The following is a 17,719-nucleotide window of genomic DNA, read 5'->3' as shown; positions in this document are numbered from 1 at the left end:
TGAGGAAAGACACAGAGGGAGAGGAGGATCCAGGTTCAACACCCACATCATTGCAGGCAAAGACCCAGTGGTTCTGGGATTCAGGACATCAGGTTCACTTTGTTGGTGAGCACAGTTAGGCTAGCTCTGGTTCAGAAAGAGTTGTAGGAAACCTTTTCCACTCTCCCTCATGAGACATTGGGCCTGATCTAGAATGCAGGTGGGTTTACAGAACATAAAACCCTCTAAGCTGCCAAACTTACCAAGGGTTACAACCCACCTTCCATCCCTTTCAATACAGAAGAGAGTACGGTGGGCCTCTAGACCTGCCTTTCAAAGTAATGGTCACAGGTTAACATCACACCAGCAGTCAGTGAGCTCTCCCCATCTTAAACCACTGCTGTAGAGTCAATTCCAACTCATAGTGACCCTGTAGGACAGAGTAGAACTGCCCCATAAGGTTTCCAAGGCTGTAAATCTTTACTGAAGCAGACTGCCTTGTCTCTCCCCCACTGAGCAGCTGGGAAACTCACTGACTGCCCTCTGCCCAGGCTGGGCTGGGGGTCCTGGGATTCCTCTGTGCTCACTTGTTCTTTCCTGCATACTATTGCAAACACCGTATGCAGGAAAGAACAAGTGAGCACAGAGGAATCCCAGGACCCCCAGCCCAGCCTGCATACTATTGCAAACACCGGGAGCTCTGGTAGCATAGTGGCTAAGTCACTTGCCTGCTAACCAGATGGCTGGCGGTTCAAACCCACCAGCCACTCCTGGGAAGGAAGGTTGGGCAATCCTACTTCCGTAGTGATACTGCCTCGGAAACCCAAGGAGGGGTCGCTATGAGTCGGGGCCGACTCGACGGCACATAACAACAACAACAACAACATTGCAAACACCTGTCCTCTTGCTTAGTGTTCCCATTAGACTGTGAGCAACTGAGGGCAGAAATGGTGGCTTGTTAATGGTGACATACTGGCCCCTGGACAGTAATTGGTACAATATTAGAAATAAACACCAGTTTGCTGAGGAATTTGAATGTGATTTTAGATTGGTTACAGAATGGATTTTCTAAAGTGCTCAATTTTTTTTTTTAAACAAAATTCTTGGGTAAAGGTGGGGGGCAAGAGAGACAAAGATCAGCCTGCCATCATCCCCACTCACATCGTGGAAGGCAGAATCATATCTGGAGGAGAGAGAAGCTGACACACATGACAAGGGGCTTTCAGCTGAGTGTGGCTTCCTTCCCTCAGAGGGCACAGCAAGCACTGATCTAGGCCCTAGTCCTGAGCAGTCCCGATGATGCAGCTTGGTAACAACTAAGGTTTCCATGGGGCCACCTATGTGTTAGCTAAATCCTGAACTGGTAATGAATGGTTATCAAAGAGGCCAGAGATCAAGGCTGATGGCCAGTTGGCAAGAGAAGTTATTAAAAATGAAGGAAAAAATCATTCTATGCAAATCCCCCATATATTAAGGGGGACGTATCATTGCTACTCCTCCCACCCTGGACTGGGTGAAGTCCCCCCTCCGTGGGATCACATGGATCCTTCCATGCTCTGTTATGGTTCTACATTGACTGGCCGACTCTTCCACAGACTGTTATCTCCCTGAAGGTAGGGATAATCTTTTAGGTGTGATCCTCAGTCCCACGTTTTGAGTGAACTTGCAGGATTTAAGACACAATACTGGCCTGTAAAAAGCTGACAGTGTAGTTGTTGGTACAGTATTACTGCAGCCTCACGTAAGCCATCTTCTATTCCCTGGTCTTCCTTTTCATATTTAAATACTTCATACAATAAATCATTGACTCTTGTTTAAAAAGTGAATTAAAAATATTTAATATTCATTTTGCAGTGGTTTAAATTATATCTTAAAAAGCTCTGGTGGCACAGTGCTTAAGGTATTTGACTGCTAACCAGAAGGTTGGTGGTTCAAACATACCACCCACTCTGCAGAACCAAGACTGGGCAATCTACTTCCATAATGATTTACCAACTCAGAAACCCAGTGAGGGTCACTATGAGTCAGAATCAACTCAGCAGCAGTGGGTTTGTTTTTTTTGGTAAGTTATATTTTAAGAAGCTCTGGTGGTGTTTTGGTTACTTAGTGCTGCTCCGACAACAATACCTGCCACAAATGGGATGGCCTTAACAAACAGGAGTGCCAGGTTCTAAGGGCTGTGTGAAAGCCCTCGACCTTAGGGTTCCACTCTGCCTCTTGCTCCCAGCCCACTGAAGCTAGAGGCTTTTCTTCACTCAGGCAGCTACTGGCTGCTGAGGCTGAAAGCCCAAGGTCAACAAATTAAAATGGCATGGTTCCGATGTTACCAAACCACGTTATTGTGTTGTTATGTGCCGTTGAGTCAGACCCCACTCATAGTGACCCCTCCTTGAGTTTCCGAGGCATTATCACTTCAGAAGTAGATTGCCCCATCTTTCTTCTGGGGAGTGGCTGGTGGCTTTGAACCACCAGCCTTCTGGTTAGCAGTCAAGTGCCTTAGGCACTATGCTACCAGAACAGGCCATTAATTCAGGTCCATTGAAAGTCCCAAGGTTGGCAGAGCATGGTAGGCTGCCAAACAACAACACGGCTACATGCAGGGTCTAAGCATGCCATAATAGAGACCATTCCCAAAGCTGTTATATACGGAAGCAGACCACATACCCAAAGCAGCTACTCAGCTGCTCCAATAGAGTCCACCATGGAGTTTATTACTAACCTCACCATGAGGAATAACTACATTCAGCTGCCCAGCCATTCAACCAGGGCCAGCTAAGTTGATATACAAACATAACCACCATAGGTGATATAGTGGTTAAGGCATTTGGCTACCTAACCAAAAGCTTGCTGGTTCGAACCCACCAGCCACTGCACTGAAGAAAGATGAGGCAATCTGCTTCCATAAAGATTTACCTCCTTGGAAACCCTGTGGGGGTTGCTATGAGTTGCAATCAACTCAATGGCAATGAGTTTGGTTTGCATTGAGTAAACTATATTTTATGTGTTTGTCTTTAGAAGGTTCTAGGGGTCATTTTTATGGGAGAAAAATGTTTCCCTCCCCATCTACAAAATCCAAGATGAACAAATGAAAAGCTCCTTTCTGAGGTAACTATGGGGAGGAAGTGGGAGGGGAGCTACTGCATTGTAAATTTTGGTCAATGACATGAGACAAAGTATATGTGAACTGCTGTATGAAAAGTGAATTTACTCTGTAAATCTTCACCCAAATCCTAATAAAAAAAAAAAAAAAAAAAAAAAAAAAAAAAAAAAAAAAAAAAAGCTCCTTTCTGTTCCCAACAGGGAAAATGGGTTTTTCGTGAAAGTTGGGGAAGTTTTATAATCTATTCCAGTAAACTACTATTTCACACTGAAAACAAAACTACAACCTGACAATCATAAAAGATCCAACTAAACAGTTTCCAACAGAACACAGAACATTGCCTGCCCAAGTTCCCAGTCAAGGCAGAAAAGCCAGAGACCACACTTGGTCATGCCACAAATTCATTGCAATGAGCACTATAACCCAGCAGATGGCACCACAACAATGCTTTTACTCACTAGCTAATTCAATATGTTTAGCTCTGGGCAGTGAAGGGGTTACTTTAGTACATTATTTCCTCATTAGCTTGGATGAGCCCAGTATGCCCACCCTTTCTTTCTAACCCACAATCTTTGCTTTGCTTCTTTTCCTTTTATCCACCCTAGGGTCCAAGGAAGAAGCAGGGCCAGTGATGTCAGGAAGGGCTGGCCTGAGTTACAGTGTCTGTACATCTATGCAAGTGGTCTGGGAATGGCTGGTGCAGTCCATGGGTTGGAATGTTAGCATGCCAGCAAAGTCTTGTAAAGATCAACTTGGGAATTTGAGCTTCCAAACAGAATCGTAACTCTTCAGGAACTAACTAATGCGTGATGTATTTGGTCCTCGGTCAGTGCCAGCTCTTCCTGTTACCTGTGGAATCTTAGAGGAGTTACTCAATTCTTCTAAGCCTCAGTTTCCTCATGTACAGGGGTTAGTATCATGCCTGGCGCATAGAAAGCACTTACTACACAATAGCCAATATAATATAATATAACAGCACTTATTAAGCTCAGGTCCCTGAGTGGTGCAAACAGTTTGGACTCAACAATTAACCTAAAGGTTGGCAGCTCAAACCCACCCAGTGGCACTGGCAATCTGTTTCTGTAAAAATCACAGCTATGCAAATGCTATGGAGTAGTTCTACTCCGTAACACATGGTCATGAGGTAAGCATCCAACAGAAAACAATTTTATGTTTGCTTTTACCACTCATGATCTGATTGGGTGCGTATAACTAAACTGAGGCCTAGAGGGGTTGAACAACTTGCCCAAGTGATGGCAGGCAAGGGGTAGTAGAGGCAGGATTGGAGCCTGAAGCCCTGTGGCTACAGTCACTGTTCCTCCACGCCCTCTTGGTGCGGGACCTGAGGGGTTTTGCTGAGAGCCTGGGAACAATGTGCTCCTGACTAAAACAGTGCTCTATCCAGCAGGACTGGTCATGTAAACCAACTGGCTCTGAAGCTGTGATAGTTAAAACTGCCTGGCAACTTGGCTGGGCCATGATTTTCAGTGGCAATTATGGTATAGTCATACTCCATGATGAGCTCTTATGTAATCACCTCCATGGTGAGATCTGCTATCATGGTATGAGCAGTCAATCAGTTGAACGAGCATTTCCTTTGGTGGCCTGCTTCCAGTACACATGGAAAAGCTTTGGGAAAGGTCTCTGGCTTTCTAACGGGTTTGAATCCTGCATCTGGCTTATCATTATCTCTGGTTCCTGGATTGGAACCAGTGGCCTACTGTATTGCCTGCCAATCTTGAGATTGTTGTCTTCAAAGTCTGTGAGCCAACAATCTGCCATTTTACCTACTGATCTTGGATTCATCAGCCCCTGCAGCTGCATGAATCAAGAGAAGCCTCCAGCTTGATGTTTGACCCAAGGACTTGGGACTTGCCAGCCTCTACAACTGTCTGAGCCATTTCCTTGAGATAAATTTCTTTCTATATATATATATAAGCATCACTGGTTTTTCTTTTCTAGAAAACCCAGCCTAAGATAGAAGCTTTGGGTGAAACATGCAATGTGATCATCAGTTACTTTTATTAGACTTTCCATTGCAGTCTTTGCATCCCCCATGTTGGGAGCAGCCACGTTTTCTATCCATACCTCTTGGAATGATGTACTGTTGCTACAATTATCAGCATCACCAATAGGATGGGCTGAGATACTGACTATGGCTTGGAAATAGGGTTTTTGCTCTCAGACAGTATGAAAGAGTGAGATAGGAATGTTTTTAGTATCAAGAGTTAATATCAAGGGTTAATATTAGAGAACCATATGAATAGGTATGCATCAGGGTTGTATCCTTTTACCATACTTAGTCAAACTGCATGCTGCGCAAAAAATTCGAGAAGCTGGACTATGTGAAGAAGAATGAGGCAACAGGATTGGAGGGAGTCTCATTAACAACCTGAGATATGGAGATGACACAACCTTGCTTGCTTAAAATGAAGATGACTTGAAGCACTTACTGATGAAGATCAAAGACTACAGTCTTTAGTATGGATTATACCTCAATGTAAAGAAAAGGAAAATCCTCACAATTGGACCAATAACTAACATCATAATAAATGGAGAAAGAAGTGATGTTGTCAAGGATTTCATTTTACTTGGATATACAACCACCACCCAAGGAAGCTGCAGTCAAGAAATCAGATATCATATTGCACTGGGTAAATCTGCTGCAGAATAAAGTGTTTAGAAGCAAAGATGTTGACTAAGGTGAGCCTAACCCAAGCCATGGTATTTTCAATCACCTCATATGCATGTGAAAACTGGACAATGAAAAAGGAAGACTGAAGAAGAGTTGATGCCTTTGAATTGTGGTGTTGGGGAAGAATATTCAAAGTACCGTGGACTGCCAGAAGAACAAACAAATCTGTCCTGGAAGAAGTGGAGGTGGGATGCTCTGTGGCAGTAAGAATGGCCAGACTTCATCTCACCTACTTTGGTTATGTTGTCAGAAGAAATCATTCTCTGGAGAAGGGTAGCATGCTTAGAAAGTAGAGGGTCAATGAAAAAGGGGAAGATCCTCAATGAGATGGATTGACATCGTGGCTGCAAACCACTGCCATTCTGACTTGTAGTGACCCTACAGGATAGAGTAGAACTTCCCCATAGGGCTTTCAAGGCTGTAAATCTTTATGGAAGCAGACTGCCACACCTTTCTCCCACAGAGCGGTTGCTAGCTTCAAACCACTGACCTTTTGGTTAGGAGCCCAGTGCTTTAACCACAGCACCATAAGAGCTCCTGTCCAGTGTTTTAGGGCTCATAAATCACTACTAAGTGCTTACTTCATTAGTGCTTCACAGCAATCCTTATACTTCACTGGAGAAGCAGACCCTTTGAGAGAGAGGGGATTAATCCCCAGTATAAAAATACTCATTTACTTAATAACCAATTAATTGTACAGTGGACACAGTGGGAGCATGATAATAAGACAGACAGACAGGTTCCTGATGCCTGATGGGGTGCAGTCTGGTGGGGCTGACACCCATTAAACAGACGGGATGGGCAATACACAAAAAGAAAACCGACGGCATTTTGTTGAGTGCATATGTGTGTCAGGCAATCAGAAAAGACTCCTGACTGAGGGGAGGAGGAACAACAATAAGCTGCCTGAAGTGAGGAAGGGGTGGCCAATCACCCTCAACACCCATCACTAATGGACCTGTAAGAGTAACATTACTGCATTCGGAGCCCTGGTGGCACAGAGATTAAGCACTCAACTGCTACCTAAATGGTCTGTGCTTGGCAGTTTGAACCCACCAGCTGCTCTACGGGAGAAAGATGTGTCAGTCTGCTTCCAAAAGATTACAGTCTTGGAATCCCTATGGAGCATTTCTACTGTGTCCTACAGGGTTGCTATGAGTCAGAATAGACTCAACAGCAAGGGATGTGGTTTTAGTTTATGAATAGACAACTAAGGCATGGCTACACTTAGTTTTTTTTTTTTTAGGATCAGACATAGCCATTAAATTGAATGCAATAATTACAACAATAAATAATACTTTATTTGTATGCTACCACCATTCGAGAAAAAGAGGAAACATAAGGGAGGAAATGACAGAGAAAGAGGGAAACAGAAAGGGATGAAGGACAGGAGAAAGAAAAAGACAGGCTCATCTTAGTTGTCGGCACTGACGGAGTGTCTGACCCCTGCTGCATCATCACTGTTATCAGTTCCACCACCATATTATTACCGAGATGTCTTTTTATATACATGTGCGCAAAGAGACAGATTTTAATTGAATAACAACCGCTGCTCTAGTGCCTTTTAGGATATTGCACCCGAAGGCTTTGAAAGCCGGGTTGCACTGAACTCCTCCCGTCTTACTGACGGAGAGCTACACAATAATGGAGGAAATTAAAAAGGGAATAATCACACTGGACTTTCTTTCAAGAGAGTAGATCAGAAATTCTTTCTGCATGGGGATGGGATGGACATTTGGGTTTGGGTTTTGTGAATAAACCCGAGTAGTGAGATTCTGTGATTGCAAAGTGTCAAAGGGATCTAGGTCATTGGAGAACTGAAGAGAAAGGGGGATGCTTTGCTGGAAGGCCCCATGGTTAGGGCCTCTTTGGCCTGTAGGGGAGGGACCCATTCTCAGGATATCATGATGACCATCCTTGGCAACCTGTTGACATCATTGGGGAGCTTTTGGCAAGAATACAGCTACCTGGACTCCAGTCCAGACTCCGATTCAGCACCTTTGGAGTGAGACTTAGGTAGGTGACGATGACGAGCATCTAGATGGAGAACACCTGGCAGAGAGGTGGGAGGACCACCACCTCTGACATTTCTGGAAACTAAAACTATCAGCTGGTTAGGGCCTAGGCCAGTGTCTAGGCATACTTGTGCTTTATGCCCTCTGTTTCTCTCTTCCTCTTCATCTAAACCCTTTGAGCAGTGCTATACAATATAACCTTTCAGGAATATGGAAACATTCTCTATCTGCAATGTCCTACATGGTGGCTGCTGAATGTTTACTATGAAGCCAGTGTGACTGAGGAACTGGATCTGAAATTTTATATAATTTTAATTAACTTAAATAGCCACATGTGGTTTGTGGATAGTACAGCCCTAGAACCTTTGAGCTAAAAGGGACGTTAGGGATCACTGAGCCCATTGCTCTCATTTTATAGAGGAAGAAGGTAGATCAAGAGCTTTGGGTCAGGAAAAAGGCATTCAAATCCTGGCTCCACCAATGACTAGTTGCATGACCTTAGGCAAAATATATTAAGACTTTCCTGATCTATAAAATGGGTCCAATAGTTTCTAGCTGTCCATCTTGTGGTGAGGGGTAAAACATGTGATGGTCAAACACAGTGCACGTTACTGTCACTGCTAAGCCTTCACCACACAGACCTCATCAGCAGCTGGAGCCATGGCCATCCTGCTGTACAACTCCAGGGGATACCACTTGCATCATTATTCTATATGGATGAAACGCTTTGCAGTTGTGCAATATGGTGGCCTTCACCTGTGTCAGTCCCTTCCAGGCCTAACTTCTGGATGTGGTTGTAACATCCAGACCACACTCCTAGCACACGCTTTTCTGTCACAAGGGACTAGGGCCATACGTGAGCCAGGTACCAGGAGAAGGCACCAGCTTAGCTTACATGGGTGAGAAGTGTGCCCAACCGTGCTGCATGTAGCCATTGAGAAAGCTTACTCTTGCCTCCCTTTGAGGGTCCCTTTGAGGGTATGCCTCCCTTTGAGGGTCCAGGCTGGCCCTACCATGGTGCTGTTAGAGGGGAAGGACTAGGGTTGGGGCTGCATCAGGCCTTTCTCTGACAAAGAGAAGTCAGGCCAGTGCCCCCTAGGGGTCAAGATCTTGGTAATCACATCAAATGGAAGTCTGAAGGCAAGAGGGGGAGGGAAATGGAAGAGACACAAGGACAATAGGAGGAAGAGCCGAAAAGAGGTGCAAAAGCATTCACAGGGCCAAGGGGAGGGCTCCAGGCTATTTCCTGCAATCCTCCTGAATAGTTCTTCCTCCTGGGCTGGTCGTTGTGGGGCTGTGGGTTATTTGAGTTTGCCCTGTTAGTCTGTTAGTACTATGGCTGCTGCCAAATGTAGACATAATCATGTAATAGATTACAATGTAATCTGTATTACTGACTGGTAGTGTGTTGGCTTCTTTGTCCCTAGGAACAATGAGAATTTGGTATAAAACCCAAAAACCAAACCTACTGCCATCAAGTTGATTCCAACTCATAGTGACCCATAGAGTTTCCAAGGCTGTACATTTTTACAGAAGTAGATTGCCTCGTCTTCCTCCCGCAGAGCAGCTGGTGAGTTTGAACCGCCAACCTTCTGGTTGGCATACAAATGCCTTAACCACTGTGCCACCAGAGCTCCTCAGAATTTGGTACAGGCCTTTCTAAAAGAACCAAAAAGTCCGAAATCAATGCATTTTTATCACTTTGGGCTATAAGCAACCGCTCCTTAAACTTTTTTAAATATAATAATGTTTTTTAAAAGTTCTAATCACAGTGCTTGTTTAAAAATCAAAGCAGGGACTAAAAATGAAGGTGTGAATCTGAGTGTTTGGCTGGGACCTTAATCATATAGTCTCCTTCCTTCTCAGGTATCCTGGGAACCAGAGGCGAAAGATTCAAGCCCAGTACCCGATTTAATTCTGGCAAACTGACACATTCTGCTGACACTCAGTCACAGACTTGCATTTATGGGATGCCCACTGAAAACACGAAGCTGAGCTGAGGAAAACCAAACATTAGGTGACCAGTCACGATCAGGAAAGGGTTAATCATAATGATAGCTAAAAGAGGTGAACTGTGCTAGGGACTCAGCTGGCTTCATCAAAAATTTCTCTTTATTTTCAGATTCAGTTTGCTTTGCTTGGGACAGGTCTCCGTGAATACAAGTGTGTATGGGGAAAGCAAAGCATGCATTTCTTCCTGCCTGATACTGTTGACAAAAACATGCCCTTTACATACGGCAAATCATGAGATGTTAAAACCCAGAGACAGATGACAGGAGGGGGCCTTCTAGGTCAAATGTCCAAGCTAAGGTTGCAGGAACAAGAGCCACTGGTGAGCTTTTCCTTACCGCAAGAGCCCCACCTGGTCCCAGGCCATATGATCTGAGTTGCTAAAATGTTACATGGAGAGGAGTGCTAGTCTAAGCAGTGTAATAGTACTTTTTGTGGGGCTTTTTCAAACTTTAACTCCAAGGTTCTCTCCCACCTACTTCCCATTAAGGTGGATTCAAAGCCAGGGAAAGTATCCATAGCTTGCAAAGCTTTGTACATCAGAGATTCAAAAGATAATTTAGAACTGGGGAGGGACTTCTATTTGGCCTTGCTCCTATACTAAAACCTAGAAATAAATCATATTCTGCTATTTGACTCATGATCAAAAAAAAAAGTGTCAAAAGTATAGCAAGGCAGTTCTGTTGTGCAGGAGGCAGGCATTTGGAGAGATAGGTTTTCTGACAGAAAATAAAATCCTGAAGTTGGTTTTAGCAAACCAAGTGGGAGTCCTATGAGACTCTGACTGGGCCTCTGATGGCCAGGGCTGTGTCCCTGGTGGGCCAAGTTCCTTCCAGTGTGCCTGGGAAGCAAAGTGGAGGATTACCCTTGGGAAGCATCACTGTCATTCATTTTAAGCTGCTTTCAGCCACTATCTGGCTGAGGAGTGGATAAAATGCCTGTGCATCCACTGTTGACAGAGGGATGCCATAGCAGGTAATCATAGCTGTGCCCACTGTTCTGACTCAGGGCACTAGAGCACTGCCCCCACACCTCTCATGACAAACAGTCTCTGTGAGGTAGGAGGACTATCATTTCCAGCTGAAACAGTGTGCACAAGAAGACCTGATGAACATCTGGGGGGAAAGCTGGCATTGTGTAGCCAGAGCTTCCCAATAAGACAGGAGACAGACAGCACAGTGTAGGAAAACACTCAGAGTCAGGAGACCTGGGTTCTAATCCTGACATGACCACTCAATTCCAGGGTAAACTGGTCTCATTTTACTCCTCTGAAAAATGGGAATAATACAAAGAGCTCTCACATGAGTCTAATGAAATAGTATGTGTGAAAGCCATATTGCTTATCTTGCCTCCTGCACAGAATAACTGCTTTTCTGTAGCTTCAACCTCAACGTAGAGAAAACATACACATTACTTTTTATCTCAAAAAGAAAATAGTAGAATATGATTTATTTCCAGTTTTTGGTATAGGAATGGGCTTAATGGAATTTTGCACATAATGCTTATACAGTAAAAGTAGAAACTGCAAAAGTGGAAACCTGTCAGAGACGGAAAACACAAATATCTTCCACTAAACAGGGAGTGAGAAAAAAATGGTGGTTGCACCCTGTAATGGTAGTAAATTTGCAAGACCTAGAAAAACAAGGCAGTCCCATTGAGCTCTGGCTCTCACAGGTTTCACTGTATAAAAGAAAGGTACTGACCATATGTTATTATCACTACAGATGTCTGTCAATTCATTTTTTATTGCTATTAGTACTTAAGTTTTCTATGATGACCTCCCAGACCCTTTGATCACACAAGGTTTGCATCAGCACTTTAGTTATTGTACACAGTTGCATTTAGCTGATGTGAACAGGAAAAATCAGGATGGGCCTGTTTCTGGGCAAGTGAGGTTTCTTCAATGCAAGGGGAAGTGGGACCTGATCAGGGTCCCTAGAACCCCTGCTCCTCCTGTCCTGAAGGAAGAACAGGACACCCCAAGCTGGCAGTGTGTGGACAGAAACATTCCACTGGGTAAGTTGAGATAGTGAAGAGAAGATGGTGCCATCTGTCTGTTTGTGTGTGTATAGCAGGTGCAGTGAATTGCTTGATGTGGCCCTTCTAGCCATTGTCCTCCATTCTGTGATGTTTTATAAATCCCATTATCCATGCCTATGTGGGGTGGTGTGGTAGTTAAGATCAGGTATCAACTTGGCTGGGCAGCTGGTAGTAGTCATTCCCTATAATGACTGGCAATGACTCTGTGATGGGATTTAGGTTAATTCTGTTGGGGCAACACAGGTGGAATGTATCTTGAGTCCTGCCTTGCTGGAGGGTATAATTCAAATCACCACCCTTAGCTTCCCTGAGGGTATACCTACGAATCTCCTGGGAAGATTCGTTCTCCTCTTGCTCTGGCTTTGTGTCTTGGATCATCCTCATCTCACCCCTGGATTTGGGACAGCAGCTGTCATCTGATCTGCTGATCGAGGTTCATCCAACCCCGAGAGTTGGGAGGATCTGCCAGACCTACTCACGGACCTGGGACTCGCCAGCCTGCCAGCCTCCACCACTACTATGTGAGACTAACCCTTGGGTGTCTGTGAGGCATTACAGTGAAATACAGAACCCTAAGACTGGGGAAATTACTGGGAGGAGGAGGAGGAGTTAATGTCTGAAATGATGGAGTGGCATGGTAGTTTGGACATTTGGGACATCTTTGATCTGCCTCATGGGGACTGGCCTCGTGCTGATATTTGTTAAGAGAAATTGTTCAAGCAGCAGGCCAGGCTGAGGGCACACACTTATGAGGACCTGAAGTGGGGCTGTCCTGGTGGGTGGCAGCATACGTAGTCTGTGAATAGGAGCAGGTGGGTCAGAGATACACAATCAGCTGCTGCTGTTTAAGCCCAAGAGTCTAGCTGACCAAAATACAGTGAGGTCTACCTCATCATTCCTAAGGGATTCCTTAGTAACACACAACCAACTGCTGCTGAAACAACTCTAACTCATGGCAACTCCATGTGTGTCAGAGTAGAACTGAGTGCCACAGGGTTTTTTTTTTTTTTTTTTAATTGTATTTATTTTGTTTTTGCTGTTGAGGATATATACACCAAACCAGACACCAATTCAACAGTTTCTACCTGTACAATTTAGGGACACTGATTACATTCTTCAGGTTGTGCAACCATTCTCATCCTCTTTTTCTGAGTTGTTCTTTCCCCATTAATATAAACTCACTGCCCCCTAAGGTTCCTATCTAATCTTTCAAGTTGCTGTTTTCACCTTGATCTAGTAGAGATGGAATATTTTCAGGGGCTGATTTTTCAGAAATAGAAGCCAGGCCTTTCTTCTGAGGCACCTCTGGGTGGACTAGGGCCTGGCACCTTTCAGCAAGCAGCTGAGCACATTAAGCATTTGCACCACCCAGGAACTGCTACCTTAATAATATAGTGAGTTTGATTTCTAACTGTAGAAATGAAGTAATGAAAGTAAGAAAAATTATTACTGTTTAGGGGCTGCTGCCTATGTGCTCTGGTGGTGTAGTGCCTAAGGCATTAGACTGCTAACCAGAAGGCTGACAGTTCAAACCCACCAGCCACTCCTCGGAAGAAAGGTTGGGCAATCTCCTTCCATAGAGATATCACCTTGGAAACCCAAGGAGAGGATGCTACTAGTAAGATGATTTGACTCGATGGCAGTGAGGTGTTTTTTTTTTTTTTTTCCTATGTGCTAAGTAGCATATATTCATTTTTCCCCCTGTAGGGCTTAGTACAGTTTGTCAGAATGAACTAAAATATGTAGCCTGTCACTGAACTGCACAGTACATGTACAGATTGTTGAAATGTCAAGTGTATGTTTACCACAATAAAAAGTTATATTATAAATGCAGCCTGTGGGCATTTTTGTTTTCCCTTAATTGGTCTCTGTGAAAGCCTCCCTCTATAGTCTTCAAGATGCTTATGTGTATATTTACTTCCCTCTCTCACCACTCCCTACCCAATCACACACAAACACCCTCTCTCAGTCTCTCTCTCTCCTGCCCTTTAGGAAACTTTGTGCTGTCCAGTTGGGCAGGTGAGTCCACTACAGGTGGTTAACCATGGTGTAACCATTGCCGTGGGAGATCGGCACTGACCTGCACATGTGCAGAACGTCTATGTGGAGTGGGCTGGTACTGCTCAGGACTCACCCAGACGGTGGTGGCAGCTTGAGGGCCTCCTGGGGAAGCTGTGGCCCCCTCATTGGCTGCCTTCACAACGCAGCTCTGGGGCTGTGGGCACTCTCGGTCTTCTTCCACTTGCTTCTCGCTTTTGTTCTTCTGCTTCCTTATGATCTAGGGAGGGGGCAAGTGACACAAGGGGCAAGTTATTCAAGAGGTCTCATGGTGCTGTGTGAAATAATGGAGACCATTTCTGGGATTTTTCCCCTTCAGAGTTCGGTTTAGTTTCCACAGGTTACCAGCCTGTTACAGATGATAAAACAATTCAACCACAGCCTCAAACGTTTCTAGAATACTTTTTCTCTTGTTGACATTAGTTGATCTGAGTCAATTCTGACTCATGGCAACCACATGTATGTAGCGTAGAACTGCTCCATAGCATAGATTTTCCAAGGCTGCTCATTTCAGAAGCAGATCACCAGGCCTGCCTTCTAAGGTGCTTCTGGGTGGGTTTCAGTGGTCAACCTTCAGGCCAGTAGCTAAGCACTTAACTATTTGTTCCACCCAGAGCTTCCTCCAAAGCACTTTACAGTTTGCAATAATCCACACTTCTATTTATTAAGTGCTTGCCACATGTCAGACTCTGTTCTAGGCACTGTATATTCTTTACCTCATTTAGTCCTCAAGACAATTCCAAGAATTAGCTGCTACAGTTCTCCTCATTTTACAACAGAAGAGCAGGTGCACAGAGGTTAAGATACTAGAATTTACTGAATGGCAATGGGTTTGGGTTGACAATGCTTGTAAATGTTAGGCCTGGATCTCAAACCCAGAGTCTCTGGCTCTTAAATCCTGACTCTAGGAAGTGCCTGGAAACCAAGTGTCATCAGGGACATTAAACTTGTTCATACCACTTGCGATATTGAGTGTGGACATTTTCTCAAGTCTCTGGACTCCCAAGTTCCTATAGGCAGAAAGCAGTTGAGATGCTGAGCCACCAGGAAGAACATATGCTTCAGGGCTCTTTTAGACCAGATAGGAGGATGAAAAGGCAGGGCGAGAACCAAGCAGAGCACCGACAGGAGGTGCCTGCCCAGGAAAAGGGCTAAGGCCTCATCAAGGCACGTCCCCACCTTCACAGCAGGGACATGGCACATTTGCCCAAAGGGACTTCAGGACTACCACAAGCCAGTGACTGCCTCTGCCTTCTATTCTTCCCCATTGCAGGTGGGTGGGTTTTGTGCTCTTTTCCTGTCCCTATATGGTATATATGGGAACAGACAATTTGTGTGTCTAGTTCACAGGTCTCCAGTTGAAGGTGAGCTCCATCTGGAGCGAGTGCACTTTGAACTGTGATTAGATACATGGGGGTTTTGGATGGGGTGAATGTACTTGGCATGTGGAAGGGCTGTGAATTATTTTGACGAAAGGGATTCTTGTGGTAGACAGAATTAAGGGCCCCACTTATTCAAAACACTATGTGTCCAGCCTTTGCCATGTGAGTTTGTAGTCCTGCCCAACACAGGGACAGCATCCTCTCTTACCCCTTGGCTTTGAGCTTGATCATGTGGTTTGCTTTGGCCAATGAAATGTGAGGGAGTGCATAACTGTGTCAGGGTGGAGACTAGGCCTTAAGAGGCAGCATTTGCTCCCTCCTGCTTCTTCCATGACAGAATATCTGACACACCCCCAGTGAGGCCCAAACTGAACCTATTGCATTACTCTTGATCCCAACCATAGCTCAAAGCAGAGCCATCTACCAGGTCCCAGACTAGATCAGCTGCATAGATGCATGGGCAAAAAAAGAAAAAAATGATCTTTGTATAAAGCCTCGGAGTTTTGGGGTGACTGGTTACTCAGCAGTGATGAATTGATATACTATTTGTTAAAGGGACATCTTGGGGCATGGAGGTAGAGGAATGACTGCCAAGCCTCTTCAGTAAGAGACTGCTTAGGACGTATGGGTAGGGAATACTACCCAACAGATGTCTGTGTGCATGAACACATGTACATGCACCCCCCATGCCCCGGTGGTCTAGGGAACAGGAGGCCCATGAGTAGCCAGCCAAGTTGGTGCTAAGCTCCTGGCTCCACATCTACTAGCTCGATCCCTAAAGGCAGTCAGTTAATATTTCTGAGAATGTCCCCAGAACACAAAAGGCAAAAAGGACAAGGCATAGAAGGAATGATGCCTGAGAACTTCCCCATGTTTGCTCTTTAGCTCTTCTGGAACAGGGTGGTAAACCAGGTAACCTACTTTCTGCAGGATAGTTGTGGCCAATTCTTCTGTTAGCTCCTCCTTGTGGTCCCGCAGGTAACTGGCCTCATTCTGTTTATCCTGTAGAGGGAACAGAATGGCAGCATGCTGTGGGTGGGTGGGTCAGGGGAGACTCAGTGATCACTTTCTCAGAACCAATCATGTTCTCCTGACCACAAATGCAGGCGTAGAAGGGCACTGCTCTATTCAACCATGGCTGTTGTGACAATGACTTCCCTACAACTCGCACTGTCTCTCGGCAGCGGGACCCTGACCCTCATCCCCCCAGAGAGGAGAAGGGGAGGGTCATACCAGGCTGTCCCCATAGGCTTCTGCTTTGCAAATTGCTTCTTCAATGGCTTCTTCAGCCACTCGTAAGGCAACAGCCAAGGTGTCCATCATGCTATGTCCTAGACAAGAAACAGAACACAGGTCACTTTCTGAAAGGAAATGACAAGTAAAATGACTGCTCCACATTAAGCTCTTCTGCTTTTATCCCTCAGTGACTCCAGGATAAATTCCAAGCTGTGTACCCTGACACACAAACCCTCCTCACCTGTCTCACTGCATCCCACTTGTCATTCATCCCCCATGCCCAGCCACAGCAAGTTACTTGCAATTCTTTGAGAGCTAGCATCTCTAATCATGACTCTTGTTACCTAGTGGGTCTCTGGGACCCCAACACTTGACCCAAGGATTCCTCCTCTGAAAAACTTTCTCTGATCTGCTCCCCCACCTTGTTCCCAACCTTTCCACCCATGGCTTGATGCTCACTTAATATACTCCCGTAGCTAATGAGCTTGCTCACATAGGAACCAGATGGGCTCTATCTCCTTTCCCTGCCCCACAGGAAATTCTCAGGGAGCAAGACTCAATCATATTCATCATTATATCCTAACCCCAAGCACAGCACCAGGTACCCAGATGACCGAACAAAAGAACTTTTAACATTCTTCATCTACTCTCTCAGATTTTTTTTTTTAAATTGTGATTTGGGTGAAAATTTACAGAGCAAATTCACTTTCCATACAGCAGGTCACATACACTTTGTCTCATGACATTGACTACAATTTACCACAATGCAACAGCTCCCCTTCCACTTCCTCCCCATAGCTACCTCTTCCCTGTGTCCATCCCTCCATACACTCCTGTCCCCTGAGCTGTGTCTCTGTGCATAAACAGCCCTTCTTTCTCCCATGATTGTCCTCTCCAAGGAGTGTATCTACCTCAGGTAAATGTTCAACTCATATACCTGTCTTTTGCTTGGCTGGAAGCCACAGGTGCGGGTTCAATTCCAGACCTGAAGGGCAGCTAGGAGCCATAGTCTCAGTGGTTCCCCCAGGCTCTATCGGACCAGCAAACCTGCCCCGCCCCCCCTTTTACTCCAAATGATTTTGAGTTTTGTTCCACATTGTTCTCCCTCTCTAGCCAGGATCTCCTACACAGATCCCCTTCCAAGTGGTTGACAGTGGTAGCCAGGCACCATCTACTTCTTGTGGTCTCATAGTCATAAAGGCTG

At 45.1% G+C, this 17,719-nt stretch overlaps 1 protein-coding gene across 1 annotated transcript in view; it reads right to left on the bottom strand.

Annotated features, from left to right (window-relative positions):
• Positions 1-17,719, bottom strand: part of LOC103201111 (myosin VIIA and Rab interacting protein) — a 604,027-nt gene that overhangs the window by 123,421 nt on the left and 462,887 nt on the right. The window contains exons 5-7 of the mRNA XM_007945736.1: positions 16,513-16,610; positions 16,201-16,281; positions 13,974-14,117 (exon numbers count right to left, since the gene is read on the bottom strand). Coding sequence (XP_007943927.1) covers positions 13,974-14,117; positions 16,201-16,281; positions 16,513-16,610 — 323 coding nt within the window. The remainder of the gene's footprint in view (positions 1-13,973; positions 14,118-16,200; positions 16,282-16,512; positions 16,611-17,719) is intronic.

The sequence above is a fragment of the Orycteropus afer genome, unplaced genomic scaffold (genome assembly GCF_000298275.1).
Source record: "Orycteropus afer afer isolate SDZICR_OR568_19922 unplaced genomic scaffold, OryAfe1.0 scaffold00142, whole genome shotgun sequence".
NCBI classification, from domain to species: domain Eukaryota; kingdom Metazoa; phylum Chordata; class Mammalia; order Tubulidentata; family Orycteropodidae; genus Orycteropus; species Orycteropus afer.
Note: the sequence above shows the minus strand (reverse complement) of the source record. Positions and strands in the feature narration are given on the sequence as shown.